This window comes from Rhinopithecus roxellana, chromosome 13 (genome assembly GCF_007565055.1).
Source record: "Rhinopithecus roxellana isolate Shanxi Qingling chromosome 13, ASM756505v1, whole genome shotgun sequence".
In the NCBI taxonomy this organism is placed as follows: Eukaryota; Metazoa; Chordata; class Mammalia; order Primates; family Cercopithecidae; genus Rhinopithecus; species Rhinopithecus roxellana.
In genome coordinates, this window is record NC_044561.1 from 1,793,808 (window position 1) to 1,813,496 (window position 19,689).

A 19,689-nucleotide genomic window follows, 5' to 3' on the forward strand; every position below is an offset into this window, starting at 1 on the left:
CCCCATCTGGTGTAAGAAGTGAAGTGGCCAGAGGTATTTGTGCAGCACAGCGGGGTGGGGCGGGGGGAACGCCAGTATTTTCCCTTAGCTAATGTAGGGAAAGAAACACCTTTTTTTCCTAAACAGCTATGTCTCTAATTTTTAAATAAATGGGATCGTAGCATTTGTATTGTTCCCTAACCTGCTTTTTTAAGTTAATGATATGTCTTGAATATCTTTTCAAAGGCGGGCACCATGGCTCAAGCCTGTAATCCCAGCACTTTGGGAAGCCGAGGCTCTGTCTCAAAAAAAAGAAAAACCTTTAGGCTGTACTTAAGATACATAAGGAGGACTGTGCACACACCCTGTGGATTAAGTGTGTATTGCAGGGGACAAGGGAAAGCTCTCCCTTCCCCATATGAAGTTTCCCTGAAGAATTAACTCATAGAAAGTAGATCATGCTGGGTACGGTGGCTCACACTTGTAATCCCAGCACTTTGGGATTAAAAAAATTTAATTAGCTGGGCATGGTGGTGGGCACCGTGGTCTCAGCTACTCAGAAGGCTGAGGTAGGAGGATTGCTTAAGCCCAGGAGTTCATGGTTACAATGAACCATGATAGCACCACTGCACTCCAGCCCGAGTGACAGAGCAACATGCTGTCTCAAAGAAACCAAAAAAGGCAGATTAATTGAATAAAAGGCATACACATGTTCTTGATGTGTACATGGGAGAACCATGGAGTGATTTCCACCTTGCCCAACAGGGTTCAGAAGCTTGTTACCATCCTGGCAAAACAGGTTATGGAAGTGGGGAGAAGGGAAATTCTACTGAGCCTCTCAATAAAGGATTACCAGGGAGAATGAATGGATTGGTGAACAGAAATTAACTTTCGTCCCCTGTGCGACTGGGTGGGGCTGGTGTCTCGGGTGGTAAAATAATTTATCAAGATAGACATAGGTAAAGAAAGGCAGGGATGGGCCAGGCACGGTGGCTCACGCCTGTAATCCATGCACTTTGGGAGGCTGAGGCGGGCGTATCACTTGAGATCAGGAGTTGAGACCAGCCCGGCCAACATGGTGAAACCTGGTCTCTACTAAAATACAAAAAAAATTTACCTGGGCGTGGTGATGGGTGCCTGTAGTCCCAGCTACTTGGAAGGCTGAGGCAGGAGAATCGCTTGAACCCGGGAGGCAGAGGTTGCAGTGAGCGGAGATTGCACCACTGCAGCCTGGGCGACAGAGTGAGACTCTGCCTCAAAATAAAATAAAAATTAAAAGTTTGAGAAGCACTGTTTTAGGGGATTTTGAAGATTGACTAAGATAGTGAATATTATAACTATATAGTGAATATATTCATTATGTAATTATACAATGAATATAACAGAATCTGGCCTGTAATGGGACCTCTTTCTATATTTGTTGAATGAATGCATGAGTAACCCCTTGATTTAAATGTGTTTGTTTACACTTTACACCAGAGGAAAGAAAGTCTCAGATGGGCCAGGCACGGGGGCTCACGCCTGTGATCCCACCACTTTGGGAGGCTGAGGAGGGTGGATTACTTGAGGTCAGAAGTTCGAGACCAGCCTGGCCAATATGGTGAAACTCCATCTCTACTAAAAATACAAAAAAATTAACCAGCAATGTTGGCGGGTGGGCGCCTATAGTCCCGGCTACTCGGGAAGCTGAGGCAGAATAGCTTGAACCCAGGAGGCAAAGGTTGCAGTGCACCGAGATCGCACCACTGCACTCCAGCTTGGGCGACAGAGCAAGACTTCATCTTAAAAAAAAAAAAAAGGCCGGGCGCAGTGGCTCACACCTGTAATCCCAGCACTTTGGGAGGCCGAGGCAGGCGGATCATGAGGTCAGGAGATTGAGAGGATCCTGGCTAACATAGTGAAACCCCATTTCTACTAAAAATGCAAATAAAAAATAGCTGGGCGTGGTGGCGGGTGCCTGTAGTCCCAGCTACTCGGGAGGCTGAGGCAGGAGAATGGCGTGAACCTGGGAGGCAGAGCTTGCAGTGAGTCAAGATCACTCCACTGCACTCCAACCTAGGAGACAGAGCCAGACTCCATCTCAAAAAAAAAAAAAAAAAAAGAAGAAGAAGAAGAAGAAGAAAGAAAGACTCAGATGGATATTAGGTGCACTGGTCAAACGAGTAAAATGCTGGGGGCATAGGGCATGGTGTTTGGGGAGAGTAAAAAAAGGAGGTTCCTTCCCAGAGACTTTAAGGCCAGGACAAAAAACTGTACCATTAAATATTCTGGCAGAAAAGGCTGTGCCCCATCTAAATAGAGATGCAATTTAGAGAGACCAAGGGGGTGCCAAGCCTGGGGTCTCACAGACAATATTTATGCATCCAAAAGACCAACATAGCCTGGTGTGGTGGCTCACGCCTGTAATCCCAGCACTTTGGGAGGCTGAGGCAGGTGGATCATCTGAGGTGAGGAGTTCAAGACCAGCCTGGCCAACATGGTGAAATCCTGTCTCTACTAAAAATACAAAAAGTAGCTGGGCGTGGTGTCACATGCCTGTAATCCCAACTACTCAGGAGGCTGAGGCAGGAGAGTCGCTTGAACAGAGATCCCGCCACTGCACTCCAGCCTGGGCAACAGAGTGAGACTCTATCTAAAACACAAACAAACAAACAAAGATCAACGTAATCACCCTTGCATTCATCCACGAAGACTTATGCAGCCCTGCTATGTGCTTGGTGCTGGGCGAAAGAAAAAGAGAGGTGACCCTATCTCTAGAGAAGCTGACAATGACAATTTAAAATCTACAGTGGGAGGGCCTGGCACAGTGGCTCACACCTGTAATCCCAGCACTTTGGGAGGCCAAGGTGGACAGATCATTTGAAGTCAGGAGTTTGAGACCAGCCTGGCCAATGTGGTGAAACCCTGTCTGCACAAAAAATACAAAAATTAGCCAAGCGTGGTGGTGGACACCTGTAATCCTAGCTACTCGGGAGGTTGAGGCAGGAGAATTGCTTGAACCCTGGAGGCAGAGGTTGCAGTGAACTGAGATCATACCACTGAACTACAGCCTGGATGACAGAGCGAGACTTCGTCTCAAAAAAAAAAAAAAAAAAAAAAAAAAAAAAAAAAAAAAAAAAAAACAAAGAAAAAGAAAAAATAAAAAAATAAAATTTACAGCGGGAGAGAAGTGCTCTGAGAACAAACTGAAATAGCTAAGGATTGATGAGGGGAGGGATAAAGGTTTAGGAGATCAAGTGCCTGGGAAAGCCTCCTGAAGAATCACATAGAAGATGAAATCTGAAGAGCACAATTTGGGGAAAATTGGAAGACTTGAAATAGGCGAAAGAGATTACTGGCTAGCCTTTCAATGACATGCTGGAGCCCTCAGGGATTATGTAGTTCTGGGTTGCTTAAAGGCTCTTCTTGACTGGGTATAGTGGCTCATGCCTGTAATCCCAGCACTTTGAGAGGCTGAGGCAGAAGGATCACTTGAGACCAGGGGTTTAAGACCAGCCTGGGCAAGACAGCGAGATCCTGTCTCTTGGACATTGCAGACAAAGGACAGCCTTGCAAAGAAACCATATTTCTGCATCTCTGCCCATGCAAATACATTCTGTCCAGTTGGAAGATATCATCCTGGCTGTGGAAAAGTCAATTGTACAGCCATGTGTAAATTAATTGCAGTATTTGTTCTTCTTCTTCCTCCTCCTCCTCTTCTTCTCCTTCTCCTTCTCCTTCTTTTTGAGACAGAGTTCTGCTCTTGTTGCCCAGGCTGGAGTGCAATGGTGCGACCTCGGCTCACTGCAACCTCTGCCTCAACAATTGTCCTGCCTCAGCCTCCTGAGTAGCTGGGATTACAGGCATGTGCCACCACGCCCAGGTAATTTTGTGTTTTTAGTAGAGACGGGGTTTCTCCATATTGGTCAGGCTGGTCTCAAACTCCCGACCTCAGGTGATCTGCCCGCCTCAGCCTCCCAAAGTGCTGGGATTACAGGTGTGAGCCACCGCTCCCAGCCTTAATTGCAGCATTCCTTTACTCCATTCAGGCACACTTCGTTTGATTACATTTTGCTTTATTGCATTTTGCAGATACTGCGTTTTTTACAAACTGAAGGTTCGTGGCAACCCTATACCCAGCAACTCAATTGGCGCCATTTTTCCCCCAACAGTCTGTGTTCACTTCATGTCTCTGTGTCACACTTTGGTAATTCTTGCAATAGTTCAATCTTTTTCATCATTATTATATTTGCTATGGTGATCTATAATCAGTGATCCTTGACGTCACTATTGTAATTGTTTTGTGTGTTTGTTTGTTTGTTTGTTTTTGGAGACACAGTCTCGCTCTGTCGTCCAGGCTGGAGTGCAGAGGCACAATCTCTGCTCACTGCAAGCTCCGCCTCCCGGGTTCACGCCATTCTCCTGCCTCAGCCTCCTGAGTAGCTGGGACTACAGGCACCCGCCAAGCCTGGCTGATTTTTTGTATTTTTAGTAGAGACGGGATTTCACCGTGTTAGCCAGGATGGTCTCAATCTCCTGACCTCGTGATCCATCCACCTCAGCCTCCCAAAGTGCTGGGATTACAGGCATCAGACACTGCACCCAGCCACTATTGTAATTGTTTTGGGACACTGTGAACTGTGTCCGTATAACATGGTGAAATTTTTTTTTTTTTTTTTTTTAGATGGAGTCTCACTCTGTTGCCCAGGCTGGAATGTGGTGGCACGATCTAGGCTCAATGCAACTCTGCCTACCAGGTTCAAGTGATTCTCGTGCCTCAGCCTCCTGAGTAGCTGGGACTACAGGTGCGTGCCTGCCCCTATGCCCGGCTAATTTTTGTATTTCTTTTTCTTTTTTTTTTTTTAGTAGAGACAGAGTTTTACCAAGTTGTCCAGGCTGGTCTCAAACTCCTGGCCTCAAGGGATCTGTCCAGCCTCCCAAAGTGCTGGGATGACAGGCGTGAGCCACTGCGCCTGCCCCGAGATGGTGAATTTAATTGATAAATGTGTGTGTTCTGACTCTTCCATTGACTCACCATTTCTCTGTCTCTTTCCCTCTTAAGGGCAGCCCTATTCTCTGAGACACAACAGTACTGAAATTAGGCCAGCTGATAACTGCTCAATGGCCTCTAAGTGTTCAAATGAAAGGAAGAGTCCTGTCTCTCAGTTTTAATCAAAAGCTAACAATGATTAAGCATAGTGAGGAAGGCATTCCAACAGCCGAGACAGGCTGGATTTAGGCCAGTTAGTAACCCTACAATGGCCTCTCAGTGTTCAAGTGAAAGAAGTGTCACATGTCTCTTGCTTTAAATCAAAAGCTGGAAATGATTAGGCTTAACGAGGAAGGCATGTCAAAAACTGAGATAGGCCGAAAGCTAGGCCTCTTGCACTAAGCAGTTAGTCAAGTTGTTAATGCAAAGGAAAAACTTTTGAAGGAAATTAAAAGTGCCACTCCAATGAGTACATGAGTGATAAGAAAGTGAAACAGGCTTATTGCTGATATGGAGAAAGTTTGAATGGTCTGGATAGAAGATCAAACCAGCCACAACATTCCCTTAAACCAAAGACTAGGCCGTGCACGGTGGCTCACACCTCTAATCCCAGCACTTTGGGAGGCTAAGGCGGGAGGATCACCTGAGGTCAGGAGTTCAAGACCAGCCTGGCCAACAGGCTGGAGTACAGCCATGAGATCTCAGCTCACTGCAACCTCCACCTCCTGGGTTCAAGCAATTCTCTGCCTCAGCCTCCAGAGTAGCTGGGATTACAGGTACACAGCCACCACACCCAGCTAATTTTTGTATTTTTAGTAGAGACCGGGTTTCACCATGTTGGTCAGGCTGGTCTCGAACTCCTGACCTCATGATCCACACGCCTTGGCCTCCCAAAGTGTTGGGATTACAGGCGTGAGCCACCGTGCCTGGCCATGTCCTTACTTTTACCTTGGTGAATTGCATATGTTTTGATATGTAGCCTTACATCTGTACTTGGAAGGAGAAAGGATATAGTTAACCCCGTAAATGAATCCATCCCTACACATAGAAATCAAACTCTTCCTTCTAAAATAACACCACATGCCCAATATCCCAAATGGACATCCTGACTCCCATACTCGCTGCTTCCTGTCCCACCCAACCTGACTCATAAAAATAGTCTCCAGAGTCTGTCCAGTCTCAACATCTGATTCATTCCCTTTTCTTTCTCTCCCTCCCCTCCCCTCCTCTCCCCTTCCCTTCCTTCTTTGTTTTTTTTGAGACAGAGTTTTGCTCTTGTTGCCCAGGCTGGAGTGCAATGCTGCGATCTTGGCTCACTGCAACCTCTGCCTCCCAGGTTCAAGCGATTCTCCTGCCTTACCCTCCCTAGTAACTGGGATTACAGGCATGCGCCACCATTCCTGGCTAATTTTGTATTTTTAGTAGAGATGGGTTTCACCATGTTGGTCAGGCTGGTCTCAAACTCCCGTCCTCAGGTGATCTGCCTGCCTCGGCCTCCCAAAGTCCTGGGATTACAGGCGTGAGCCACCGCGCCCGGTCTTTCTCTGTCTCTTTTTTTCTCTCTTTCTGTCCTTCCCTCCCTCCCTCCCTCCCTCCCTCCCTCCCTCCTCCCTCCCTCCCTTCCTTCCTTCCTTCCTTCCTTCCTTCCTTCCTTCCTTCCTTCCTTTTCCTTCCTTCCTCCCTTCCTCCCTCCCTCCCCTCCCTTCTCTCTCTCTCTCTGTCTTCCTCTTCTTCCTTCTTCTTTTTCTACTTTCCTCTTCTTCCCTCCCCCCCTTTTTTTTTTTGAGACAGTCTTGCTCTGTTGCCCAGGCTGGAGTGCAGCGGTGTGATCTCGGGGCACTGCAACCTCCATCTCCTAGGTTCAAGTGATTCTTGAGCCTCGGCCTCCCAAATAGCTGTGATTATGTGCCTGCACCACCATGCCTGGCTAATTTTTGTATTTTTAGTAGAGACAGGGTTTTGCCATGTTGGCCAGGTTGGTCTGGAACTCCTGGGCTCTGTGATCCGCCCACCTCAGCCTCCCAAAGTGCTGGGATTACAGGCATGAGCCACCGTGCCTGGTCACTCACCTTTTCTTCTGTATATTCACCTTCAGTGCCCTTTGCCAGGTGCCTATCTGGGTGGCTTACACGGAACAGTGAAAACTCCTTCCATCCTCTCCTAATCTAGCCGGCCCCTTAAATTCACTCTTCTAAAATACACAGGTGCTGACCTGGCATGGTGGCTCACGCTTGTAATCCTAGCACTTTGGGAGGCCGAGGCAGGAGGATCATTTGAGCCCAGGAGTTGGAGACCAGCCTGGACAACATAGCAAGAGCCTCTCTCATTATAAAAATAAAAATAAGTGCACAGGTGTTCACAGGCTTTCAATGCATTCCACTGGCCTCAGGATGATGTTTTCCAGCTGGAGACTTTAGGTCTGAACCCTACATATCTTCCTAAACTGGCCTCCTGCCACTGTCTTCTAGTCTGGCTGCGCCAAATCACAGCTAGTTCTGCAGGCCACTGTCTTTTATCCTCTCTGCTTTTGCACACATTGTTCTTACTGCCTGGAGAGCTTCCCTTTTTGCTTGACAAATAAAAATCCTTTGAGGCCGAGTTCAAATGACATCTGTTTGGTAGAGGCTTCCCTGATGACCCTCCCCATAAATTGGGGAATTCACCAGTCCTTTTTGCACAGGCCTCTGTTTCATAGCTGTGATGTAGGTAGACGGATCTCTTCCAGGGCAGGGGCCCCAACCCCACCTCTGTTTTATTGCATGTTGCAGAGCCCTGTATGGGGCTAGGCAAAGTAGGCTCAGTACATATTTGTTGAATGAATGAACGAATTCCTCATTTGACAGATAAGGAAACTGAGGCCTAACCCAATGTTGTGCTGAATCCCTACTTTTTTTTTTTTTTTTATGAGACAGAGTTTCACTCTTGTTGCCAAGGCTGGAGTGCAATGACGTGATCTTGGCTCACTGCAACCTCCACCTCCTGGGTTCAAGCAATTCTCCTGCCTCAGCCTCCTGAGTACCTGGGATTATAGGCATGCACCACCACGCCCGGCTAATTTTGTATTTTTACAAAATTACAGGGTTTCTCCATGTTGGTCAAGCCGGTCTCGAACTCCTGACCTCAGGTGATCCACCCGCCTCAGCCTCTCAAAGTGCTGAGATTACAGGCGTGAGCCACCGTGCCTGGCCAAAGTACACCCGCTGAATCCCTATTAACCTCAATAGGGAAGGCATCAGGTTCAAGAGACCAGAGAAGAGACCCAGAGACAGCAAATTAGACACGAGTTTGTTTGTTTGAGACGGAGTCTCACTTTGTCACCCAGGCTGGGGTGCAGTGGCATGATCTCAGCTCACTGCAACCTCTGCTGCCCGGGTACAAACGATTCTCCTGCCTCCGCCTCCCAAGTAGCTGGGATTACAGGCGCCTGACACTGTGCCTGGCTAATTTTTGTAGTTTTTTAGTAGAGACAGGGTTTCACCATGTTGGCCAGGCTGGTCTTGAACTCCAGACCTCGTGATCCACCCACCTTGGTCTCCCAAAGTGCTAGGATGACAGGCATGAGCCACCACTCCTGGCTTGTTTGTTTTTGAGACAGGGTCTCACTTTGTCACTCAGGCTGGAGCGCAGTGGTGGGATCACAGCTCATTGTACCCTCAACTTCCTGTTGGGCTCAAGGGATCCTCCCACCTCAGCCTCCTAAGTAGCTGGGACCACAGGCATGCACCATCATGCCTGACTACTTTTTGTGTTTTTTGTAGAGATGGGGTTTCACCATGTTTCCCAGGCTGGTGTCAAACTCCTGAGCTCAAGCTACTCATCAGCCTCAGCTTCCCAAACTGTTGGGATTATAGTCATGAGCCACTGTGCCCAGCCAACATAGGTTTTTTTTGTTTGTTTTTGTTTTTGTTTTGAGATGGAGTCTCACTGTCACCCAGGCTGGAGTGCAGTGGTGCGATCTCCGCTCACTGCAAGCTCCGCCTCCAGGGTTCACGCCATTCTCCTGCCTCAGCCGCCTGAGTAGCTGGGACTACGGGTGCCTGCCAGCATGCCCAGCTAATTTTTTGTAGTTTTAGTAGAGACGGGGTTTCACCGTGTTAGCCAGGATGGTCTCGATCTCCTGACCTCGTGATCCGCCCGTCTCGGCCTCCCAAAGTGCTGGGATTACAGGCATGAGCCACCGTGCCCAGGCCTAACATAGGGTTTTATTCAGAGCGTAGGGGAGAGTCCAGTGGCAGCGGGCTGGACAACATATCCGCCTTACATACACTCCAGTGGCGGTGTGCTGGACAGGAAAACCGCAGCTGGTTCAGCTCGTTACAAACAGCATGCAGTTTATACAGCATTTTCACTTAACACCTTTCCCTTAATGACCTCTATCTGGTAGCCTTCATTTAACCCAGAACTCAGGGCCTCAATCCTTTGTACAGTCTGTATTCCACACGACTGGCTGGGGGGGCTCAGGTGTTCCTCACAGACAAGGAACCAGTCTTCAGGTTGGCCACTCCCATATTCCTTAGCTTGGAACACACATTCAGGTGCATCTGCCATACAAGGTCATTCGAAGGGTATGCTTAAGTTATTGCTCTTAGGTGCGTTTACCCTACACCTAGTGAGCTATTTGTATGCTGGCAAGGCAATTCAGGTCTACTGATGCTCTCTTCTCTCTTGACTGGAAAGGGAATTCCTGAGGGAGAATAGTTTGCCCAGGACCCTTAGTGGCATTGCTTCTTTTGGAACCTTTATTACAATTTTAAATTGTCTTATTTTGGTCTGTGATAGCAGCATCTTATTCTCCTCTATATTCCTGCAGCCTGGTGCAGGACCCGGCACAGAGCAGGCCTGCAGTAAGAATCTCTTCTTGCTTAGGATTCCAAAGCCCCTTTTCCGATGAGGTTATTGATCCCTGAGTCTGATGCCATGAAAAACCAACCTGGAGTCAGATAGGCTTGAGCTCTGTCTTACTGCTCAAGTGCTCTGTCTTGAGCACTAGTTATGTGACTTTGTCAAGTTATTAACCTCTTGGATGGAAGTTAATTTTCTACGTAAAAAGGGGGCATATAGGTAGGTTATAATCCTTTGCATCCTGATTTTTTTTTTTTTTTTTTTTGAGACTAAGTTTTGCTCTTGTCACCCAGGCTGGAGTGCAATGGCATGATCTTGGCTCACTGCAACCTCCACCGCCCAGGTTCAAGCAATTCTCCTGCCTCAGCCTCCCAAATAGCTGGGATTACAGGTGCCCACCACCACCCCTGGCTAATTTTTGTATTTTTAGTACAGACGGGGTTTCACCATGTTGGCCAGGCTGGTCTCAAACTCCTGACCTCAGGTGATCCACCCACCTCGGCCTCCCAAAGTGCTGGGATTACAGGCATGAGCCACTATGCCTGGCCTTTTTTTTTTTTTTTTTTTTGAGATCCTGATTGGTCACCCAAGCTGGAGCACAGTGGTGCAATCTCGGCTCACTGCAACCTCTGCCTCCCGATTCAAGCAATTCTCCTGCCTCAGCCTCTGGGGTAGCTGGGACTACAGGCGTGCAGTCACCACAACCGGCTAATTTTTGTATTTTTAGTAGAGATGAAGTTTCACTGTGTTGGCCAGGCTGGTCTCAAACTCCTGACCTCAGGTGATCCACCCCCATCGGCCTTCTGAAGTGATGGGATTACAGGCATAAGCCACCATGCCCGGCCTGTATCCTGAAATTTTAAAATGCTTCTTAAATTATTTGGCAGCAAAAAGTAAACTGATGCATTTTTTGGGCAGCAAAGTCAGCCTTGAACTGATGTGAGTCTATTTATATTTATCCCACTCAATGTGAATATTCATGTTTCCTTACGGAATATTGTTTTTCTTTAAAGAGTACTGGATTACGTAATATACAGTATGTGCACCATAGTACCTTTCTAAAACTAAAAAAATGCTGAATTTTGAAACATATGTGGCCCCCAGGATTTCTAGCAATGGATTGAAGATCTATCAGTTATGTCCTTTGGGGATGGTGTGAGGATTGAGATAATTTTTTTTTTTTTTGAGACGGAGTCTCGCTCTGTAGCCCAGGCTGGAATGCACTGGTGCAATCTCAGCTCACTGCAGCCTCTACCTCCTGGGTTCAAGCGATTCTCCCGCCTCAGTCTCCCAAGTAGCTGGGATTAAAGACGCACACCATCGTGCCGGGCTAATTTTTGTATTTTTGATAGAGACGGGGTTTCGCCAGGTTGGCCAGGCTGGTTTAGAACTCCTGACCTCAGGTGATCCGCCTGCCTCAGCCTCCCAAATTGTTGGGATTATGGCTGAGTGAATGTTTTTTAAACCACGGTGGGAGCGAAGGCCAGGCCCAGAATAAAAGATGACAGGGTGGGACGGAGGAAGCAGAAGGTAATATGAGAGCGTGTGCTAGGGTTCAGCTATGAGGCTGAAGTCGACGGTTAGGAGAGAGTCTTCCGCGGCCGCTGAAGTTGATGCTTAATTCCGAGGAAACAACGAGGGGTCCATGTAAAGTAACGAGATACTTGATTCTTAGAAAGATTTGTAGGGGGCCGGGCGCGGTGGCTCACGCCTGTAATCCCAGCACTTTGGGAGGCCGAGGCGGGCGGATCACGAGGTCAGGAGTTCAAGACCAGCCTGGCCAACATGGTGAAATCCCGTCTCTACTAAAAATACAAAAAAAAAAAAAAAAATTAGCCGGGCGCATTCCTGTAATCCCAGCTACTCGGGAGGCTGAGGGAAGAGAATTGCTTGAACCGTGCCCCCGGAGGCGGAGGTTGCAGTGAGCCGAGATCGCGCCACTGCACTCCAGCCTGCGCGACAGAGCGAGACTCCGTCTCAAAAAAAAAAAAAAAAAAAAAAAAAAAGATTCGTAAGGGAGGAGGAGCCTGTAGGCAGGGAATCGGTCAGGACCCGAGTCACCCTGGAGCCCAAGCGGAGATCAGCGAAAGCCCTCGTTGATGCAGAGGTCTGGAAGGCATGGGGCTCAGGGAGGCTGGGCAGTTGGACTCGGCATGACCCGAGGTCGTGAGGCCGTTCCGCAGGCTTGGGACGCTCCTGAGACTCTCAGAATCAAGCGCGGGCCACTGCGTTAGCATGGGAGAAATGGCAGAGACAGGGCTTGAGGGAAGGAAGCCTGAGATTAAAGGTATTAAAGGCAAGTTGGTGTCGCGGCAAAACCAGCGTGGGAGGCAGGAAACAAGGGTTTCAGTCTTTCCTCGCCAATTCCAGAGATAGCTGCATATCACAGGAAAAAAAGCGACGCACCTTTTTTCTTCATTATTATCAAGTTTGGCTGCTACCGGACGCCGTAGACTTGCACACCAAACCCTCAGCCCACGTCTCCGCGGCTTTTCATTAAGTTTGAACCCGACCCCTCGCCGTAGAGTGTCTAATTTCGGTCTCAGAAGCTGACGTCCACCTCGGAACGAGTTAGGCGCGGAAGAGCATGCGTAGAAATGGCGCTCGGTACGTGCCCCCCGACCCGACGTCTGCCGCGGGGGCGCGCTCGCACGCCGGAAGGGGCGGAGCCAGATTTGATTTTATATAGTGAGCACCGACGGCAGGTCGACCTCTACCGGCGGGATTTGATGGCGTGATGGTATGTGTTGTAATGGCGTCCGATTCATTGTCATCGGCGTAGGCACGGGTGAATCCGCGACGCATCGCCGCCATCCCAGCTTGGCCGGCGCCAGGGGCTTGCTCTAGGGGCACAGGCGACCCAGCGGGGGCCTCAGTCAGGCCTATTTTCTGGAAAGTCGAGAGGCTTGTGGAGAAGAGCGCTTGGAGGACTGGCTTTGGGCCTGCAGGTCGGCCAGAGACAGGCTGTAAGGGTGGGAGCAGACTTGGAGGCCCGGCATTTTTAAAGCCATGAGTCATTGCTGAGTTTCGCTCTCACCAACTCCATCATTCGTTGGTATTAGGGCCCATAAGCAGCTTGTCTGGATAGGAGGACCTTGGGTGGGGGTTCTCGGCACCGTTCTCTTTGGGAGGTAAAGAAGCTTGCGGGAGGAGAGTGTTGTGGAGTCCTCCTGAAATATCTGGGACCGCTTGTGCACTTCGAAGGCCTCTGGAGCTCCCAGAAGCCACAGATGATGAACTTACTGACGGGCGGACAGAAACTGTGTGCTGATTGTCATGTTCTGATTTGGCTCTGCCGAGTTCTCTGGCCTACGTGTATCGGTGTAATTAGTGTCCGAGCGCTAGAGGCAGCCCATAGCGTAGTATCGGCTAGCTGCTACCCAGCATTTGTCCCTGGAGTGCCTTTCTTTAGTGGTCAAAACCTTGCTAATTTGCACATAAAGCTGCCTGTTAAGCAGTTTTTAGTGTCACTACTTAGTGTATTTTTGTGTGGTGTTAGAGAAAAAAACGGATGGCTCGTTTTCTTACAGGTTGAGAGGATTTGAAATAAGATTCAGCTGAAATTTTTTCGAATACAAAAGCATTCTTGACATGTGCGAGCCTGGAAGAGATAATTATCTTTTTACTCGGTTTGCTGGGTGTCTGGTCAGTGTTCAGTATTGCTGAGATTCGGAACTTAGGCAGCGGGGAACTAGAGAAGGGGGCACTGCTTTGGTTTGGGTGCTGACGGTGATTCCCCCCCCCCCCAGTCTCACAGAAAGTTCTCCGCTCCCAGACATGGGTCCCTCGGCTTCCTGCCCCGGAAGCGCAGCAGCAGGCATCGCGGGAAGGTTAAGAGCTTCCCTAAGGATGACCCGTCTAAGCCGGTCCACCTCACAGCCTTCCTGGGATACAAGGCTGGCATGACCCACATCGTGCGGGAAGTCGACAGGCCAGGATCTAGTATGTACGGGCCTCCTAAAAGTTGGGGGATAGGAGTGGAGGGGGAGGGAAACTGGAGAGATGGAGTCAAGCTGTTAACAGAGGGCAGACTGGTTGTCAGAACTGCTGTGACAGCAGACAACTTCAAGACTAATATTCCAAGGCTACAGATGGCCGGCACTGTTTGCTTTAGGTGCGGGTGGGGTATTGCTTTCAGAGCATAGTAAATTTGCCAGGAGCCTTAGCAAAGAAAAGTAACACTAGTGTAGGGGGTTGGAGCTGCCGAGGCTGGGATAAGAAGTGCCTCATTCATGTTTTACTTGTTCACGTGCATTTCACCTAAAAGCTTGAATAATGGCCACTTAATTGTGTGTTCCACTTGGAGATGTCTAACAGCACTGGTTGCTGAGCCATGGAGACATTAACGTTAGACAGTTGATACTCTAAACTGAGCTCAGAGCTATTTGTGTGTCCTAGTTAAATTTAGGACACTGAATTTTCCAGATAAATAGCAAATCTTGTCTGCCTCCAGAGGTTTCCGTAGAAGAGAATTGAAGCTGGACAGGTATTTGGTTATCTAGGGTCCTGATATTTTTTAAATTAGAGAACATAAATGCACTTTGAATGAGAGGTAGTAAGGACAGCCCTGAGTGTCCAGACTGCAGGTGTGGGGCCCAGTTGCCCTTCCGGCCTAAAGGGGCATTTTGCATTTTCCTAGAAAACATTACACCCCTTGCTTGGGCTCCTGCCAAGTCTGACTACTACTTTTTTTGCAGAGGTGAACAAGAAGGAGGTGGTGGAGGCTGTAACCATTGTGGAGACGCCACCCATGGTGGTTGTGGGCATTGTGGGCTACGTGGAAACCCCTCGAGGCCTCCGGACCTTCAAGACTGTCTTCGCTGAGCACATCAGTGATGAATGCAAGAGGCGTTTCTATAAGAACTGGTGAGGGAGGAGGCCCTGCAGTCCCTAGCTTGGGAGCTGGAGAACAGGGAGCAGCGTGTGCATGGTTTCTCAGCTCTGTAGCAGGCAGGGAGCTGCTGTCTCGGGTTTAGTTTGTCTCTTGAACAGAAAAATACCTGCGATCAGACTTTGGCCAGCCATCGGGCTTCAGCTGGAAGCCGACACCCTCATTCTGAGTCCAGGCTAGGGGGTGGTGGCTGAGGACCCAGTTGGTTGAGGAGTCCAACTAGAAACCAGGAGAGGTAGCAGGATGATTCAACCCCTACAGCCTCTGGCCCTGGCTGGAATGTCCCATTTCCTCCATCACTGAATGGGTGCTCCCCCAAGGCAGAAAGCTTGCTTTCTAGCACCCCGGAGCAAGAATTTTGTTTGAATGCTTGTAACTTAAATTAACCTTGTGGACCTCTGCTCAGCTCCGCTCGGCTCTGCCCGATGAGCTCCATCTAGGCTCCGCTTGCCGGTGGAAAAGGCTCCTTAGAAGCCGGCAATGAGCCCCATCCCCACGCGGTGCCAGTGTGTCTTCCGCTCACCCCTCGGAGGGGTGATGAAGGCCTGCACCCGGCCCCCTTCCCAACTCTACTCTGCTCCTGAAGGCATAAATCTAAGAAGAAGGCCTTTACCAAGTACTGCAAGAAGTGGCAGGATGAGGATGGCAAGAAGCAGCTGGAGAAGGACTTCAGCAGCATGAAGAAGTACTGCCAAGTCATCCGTGTCATTGCCCACACCCAGGTGAGTGCAGTTCCCCAGGGTGGCTTCGCCTGCCACTTAGTAAAAGTGACCTATGTGATCGTAGGGGTCCCGTGCCCCCATGTTTGTGAGTAGGCTTCTCCCTTGCCAGCAGAGGGCACTGTGTCCTTACTGGCCCTTAGCAAGGGAACCATGCCCCTTTAAAATTCAACTGGCTGACCCAACTGGTGACTCACCAGTGACACTGAAATGCCTGCCTGAAAGTCGGTTGTGAGGTGCTGGCTGCTTTCCTGGAAACCTAGTTTGTGAGCTGAGCAGGCCCTTTATTGACTTGGTTAGAGTGGGTGCCTCTTGCTGTCCTCTTACGGGTTATCCTGGCTGATTGCAAGTGCTGAGTAAAACCCCATGTGGTGAGGGCCACCACAGATTAGATTCCACCATTGAAATTTTGTCAGGACATTGCTGGGCTGTTACTGAGTGAACGCTTTATGCTTCAATGCATTTTTTTTTTTTTTTTTTGAGATGGAGTTTTGCTCTTGTTGCCCAGGCTAGCATGCAATAGCCCTATCTCGGCTCACCACAACCTCTGCTTCATAGGTTCAAGCGATTCTCCTGCCTCAGCCTCCCGAATAGCTGGGATTACAGGCATGCGCCACCACACCTCACTAATTTTGTATTTTTAGTTGAGACAGGGTTTCTCCCTGTTGGTCAGACTGGTCTCGAACTCCTGACCTCAGATGATCCACCTGCCTCGGCCTCCCAAAGTGCTGGGATTACAGGCGTGAGCCACCGCATCCGGTGATGCATTTTCTTATTTAGAGCTTGTGCTGTCTCAAAAGCAGGCTTGTCACTAGGGGAAGTGTAGGTGGCTGAGGTAAAACTACTGCAATACCCCGGGGGAACTGACCCAAAAGACAGCCACAGGAACACTGGGCTGGTAGGTGCTGGGATCTGGTTGTTTGCCTGTGGTGTGGGCCCTGTCCGCTCATCCTGACAGTAACTCAGGCACCAGAATCCAAAGTTAAGTTGTTGCTGTTGGCAAAAATGAAAGTTCCTTCCTCTTCGCGAGGTTCAGTGATTTGTTCAAAGTTAACTGGCTTTTTGCTGTGTGCTTGACATCAATCAGGCCGCATGGAGCTGCAGTTCCTCTACTGTGGGAGGAGCACTGGCAGCTGAAGCTGAGTTGTGTCTACCTCCTCCTAGATGCGCCTGCTTCCTCTGCGCCAGAAGAAGGCCCACCTGATGGAGATCCAGGTGAACGGAGGCACCGTGGCCGAGAAACTGGACTGGGCCCGTGAGAGGCTCGAGCAGCAGGTACCCGTGAACCAAGTGTTTGGGCAGGATGAGATGATCGACGTCATCGGGGTGACCAAGGGCAAAGGCTACAAAGGTGAGCTTTGCAGCAGCTTGCGTTGCTGTGCAAACCTGGGGGAGAAGTGGTTTTAGGCCCAGCTGTTCAGTGATGAGGCTCAGAGTGAGCGCTGGGCACAGCGCCCGAATCAGACATTGTGGAACCATTCTCTACTGCCTTCCTTCTGAGAACAGCCTTGTGGTCAGAAGTGGCTGGGATAGCGGAGGGCCAGGGGACAGCTTCTTACCATGTTCCTGGACGCTTTGCTCTTTGTAGCTCAGTAGATAACTGCAAAGGGGAGCTTGGAATTCTGTCTGTCAGTCCCTGCGGATGGGGGAGCTTAAACTAATGGATGCCTTAAAAAGCACCCATTCACAGTTGAGTTCAGGGTTACACCCACAGAGCCTATCCACCTTGACAGGGGAGATCTGTGGGTAATGCACATGAAATAATCTCATCACCCTCAGATGACCCAGCCATGGTTGGTCATTGTTGAGGAGGAGGAAGGGGTGAGTGGGAGGTGCTGGCACTGAGGTGCAGTAATGTGTATCCATTCCAGGGGTCACCAGTCGTTGGCACACCAAGAAGCTGCCCCGCAAGACCCACCGAGGCCTGCGCAAGGTGGCCTGCATTGGGGCATGGCATCCTGCTCGTGTGGCCTTCTCTGTGGCACGTGCTGGGCAGAAAGGCTACCATCACCGCACTGAGATCAATAAAAAGGTGAGGTTCTGAGAGTGGTCCCTGGGAGTGGGAAGATGACCTCGTGATGGGGGCTGGGGTTTCTGTGTCTGTCAGCGCTGCTTCATGGACTGTAGCTTATGCATCATCATGTGGACATCAGTGGCTCGCTTCTCATGGGTCAGTTCTGGCCCATCTTGATAGTTTGTAAGGTGCCAGCCTGTAAAGTGGCTGTGGTGAGGCTGACTTGGTGTGGCTGGGGATACTAGCCTTATTGGTCCCTGATCCCACTACCAGTGGTGTGACAGGCCTCCTATGTTGTACAGCAGGATCTTTTTTAGTTTTAGCCCAGCCACTTAACAGAAAGGAACCTGGAGAGCCAGCCACTTTTTTGCTTTGAAGTTGGGATACTTGGTGGCTGGGACTGAGGCCTCAGCGGCCTTCCTAGAGTGCTTTGCAGGTCAGCACACTGGCGTGTCTGGCTTATTTGTCCCTAATGCCCCAGCCTTATATCCTTTTTGTTCATTCAGATCTATAAGATTGGCCAGGGCTACCTTATCAAGGACGGCAAGCTGATCAAGAACAATGCCTCCACTGACTATGACCTGTCTGACAAGAGCATCAACCCTCTGGTAAGTAATGGGTGTTATGCTCCGTGAGGCCACCCCAGGCCTCTTCTGTGGGGTGAGGTCCTCGTGTCTTTGGGGATAGCCTGCTTCCTAGGGGCTGTCAGCAGGATCATTAACTGAAGCCAGCACAACACCTAGCTGTGTTCCTTGTAAGTGGCATGTTGTCATTCGAATCCACTCGTTGGGGTTGGCTGGTGAGAAGTGGGGTCTCAGGCTCAGCTGTTCAGTGATGAGGCCTGGAATATGCGCTGGGCACAGCGCCCGAGACAGACTGCGGAACTGTTCCTTGTTGCCTTCCTTCTGAGAACAGCCCTGTGGTCGGAGAGGGCCTGAATCTGGAGGGGTCATCTGTGCACAACAGTCCCCTCTTGTGCCTGGTGCTGGGCCTGTGCTGATCCGATGGTCTTGTTTTCCAGGGTGGCTTTGTCCATTATGGTGAAGTGACCAATGACTTTGTCATGCTGAAAGGCTGTGTGGTGGGAACCAAGAAGCGGGTGCTCACCCTCCGCAAGGTGAGGCGGGCCCTGCCTGGTCATGGGGGGGCTCCTGTAGAGGGAGGATCCAAGGCGCAGACGCTGGTGGCAGAGGAAAGGAAGGAGAGGGTGTTGGCAGTCCTTTCACACTGGCTTTGAAGTCCTGGAATGAGGAAATTCCCAGTCTGGCCTTGCTGGGCTGTTTGCTTCTTTGAGTGTGTCCTCATCTGCTGGGGCGGGGGGGGCGCGGGGTGGCGCCGAATTGATGTGGCTTCCCAGATGCAGGAGCGCTGTGAACCAAGTTCTGAGGAAAGCCTGTCTCCTTGTAATCCTAAATCCCTTGCCCTCTTGGCCCACAGTCCTTGCTGGTGCAGACGAAGCGGCGGGCTCTGGAGAAGATTGACCTTAAGTTCATTGACACCACCTCCAAGTTTGGCCATGGCCGCTTCCAGACCATGGAAGAGAAGAAAGCATTCATGGTGAGTGCCTCTGCCTGCCCCCCTCGCTGGGTGCTGTGACTTGGCCCCCGCCAGCCTTTGGCTCCACCCGGGGTAGGGGTGGTCTTGATGCCTTGGGCCTCTCTTGTGGCTGTGGAGACTGGCCCGGAGTCTTGGTCCCCTTTAGAGTGGGCATCTGCTGTCGCCTGCCATCTTCTCCCTCTGACCACTGCCTCTCTCCCCACAGGGACCACTCAAGAAAGACCGAATTGCAAAGGAAGAAGGAGCTTAATGCCAGGAGCAGATTTTGCAGCTGGTGGGGGGTCTCAATAAAAGTTATTTTCCACTGACATCTTGCCTCTTTCTCCAGGAGAGTGGCTGGGACTGGGGAGGCAGATGGGGGCCCCTAAGGTGCCTTGTGCTCCCCAAGGCCACTGCCCTCCTTTCTGTAGCTACACTGGGTTTGCCCTCTGGCCTCCTACTCTGTCCCCCACCCTCAGTCCCTGGAGGGAGGTAAAAGCTGGACCTGGTTCTGCTGACCTGTAGAAAGCCAGCCTGGAGCAGTGGGCATTGTGCAAATGTTTGTCACCAGGGCGAGGCAGCTGGGTCTCCGCTGTTTGCACAGCTTGGGTGATGCCAGTGATGTGGAGAGGGGGAGGGAGACAAGGAGGCTTGGATGTTCCCCGGCGCCTTTGATGCTGATGTGCAGGCAGACCCTGGGTCTGTTACTTGTCTAAAAAGTTCATTTGGTTTTAAATTA

General features: G+C 50.1%; 1 protein-coding gene and 4 non-coding genes across 5 annotated transcripts; all 5 read left to right on the forward strand.

Moving 5' to 3' along the window:
* Positions 1–12,359: 12,359 nt before the first annotated feature.
* Positions 12,360–19,279, forward strand: RPL3 (ribosomal protein L3). Its single transcript, XM_010389277.2, has 10 exons — positions 12,360–12,530; positions 13,540–13,732; positions 14,488–14,656; positions 15,268–15,403; positions 16,565–16,751; positions 17,272–17,432; positions 17,921–18,022; positions 18,436–18,531; positions 18,852–18,971; positions 19,177–19,279. Exons 1-10 carry the CDS (start codon positions 12,528–12,530, stop codon positions 19,219–19,221), a joined length of 1,212 nt encoding a protein of 403 aa, XP_010387579.2. The 5' UTR covers positions 12,360–12,527; the 3' UTR covers positions 19,222–19,279.
* LOC115893042 lies at positions 13,016–13,079 on the forward strand. Its single transcript, XR_004052998.1, has one exon. It is a non-coding gene; the product is annotated as a small nucleolar RNA SNORD43 (small nucleolar RNA).
* Positions 15,213–15,267, forward strand: LOC115893078. The gene has a single exon (XR_004053033.1). It is a non-coding gene; the product is annotated as a small nucleolar RNA U82P (small nucleolar RNA).
* LOC115893068 lies at positions 16,813–16,907 on the forward strand. The gene has a single exon (XR_004053024.1). It is a non-coding gene; the product is annotated as a small nucleolar RNA U83B (small nucleolar RNA).
* On the forward strand, positions 18,238–18,330 carry LOC115893067. The gene has a single exon (XR_004053023.1). It is a non-coding gene; the product is annotated as a small nucleolar RNA U83B (small nucleolar RNA).
* Positions 19,280–19,689: the final 410 nt, after the last annotated feature.

Bases quoted from the DNA above. Each gene is read 5' to 3' on its own strand.
- RPL3 (XM_010389277.2), top strand. The intron at 15,404-16,564 runs GTGAGTGCAGTT...ACCTCCTCCTAG, and splicing joins GTGTCATTGCCCACACCCAG to ATGCGCCTGCTTCCTCTGCG. The intron at 16,752-17,271 runs GTGAGCTTTGCA...TATCCATTCCAG, and splicing joins CAAGGGCAAAGGCTACAAAG to GGGTCACCAGTCGTTGGCAC.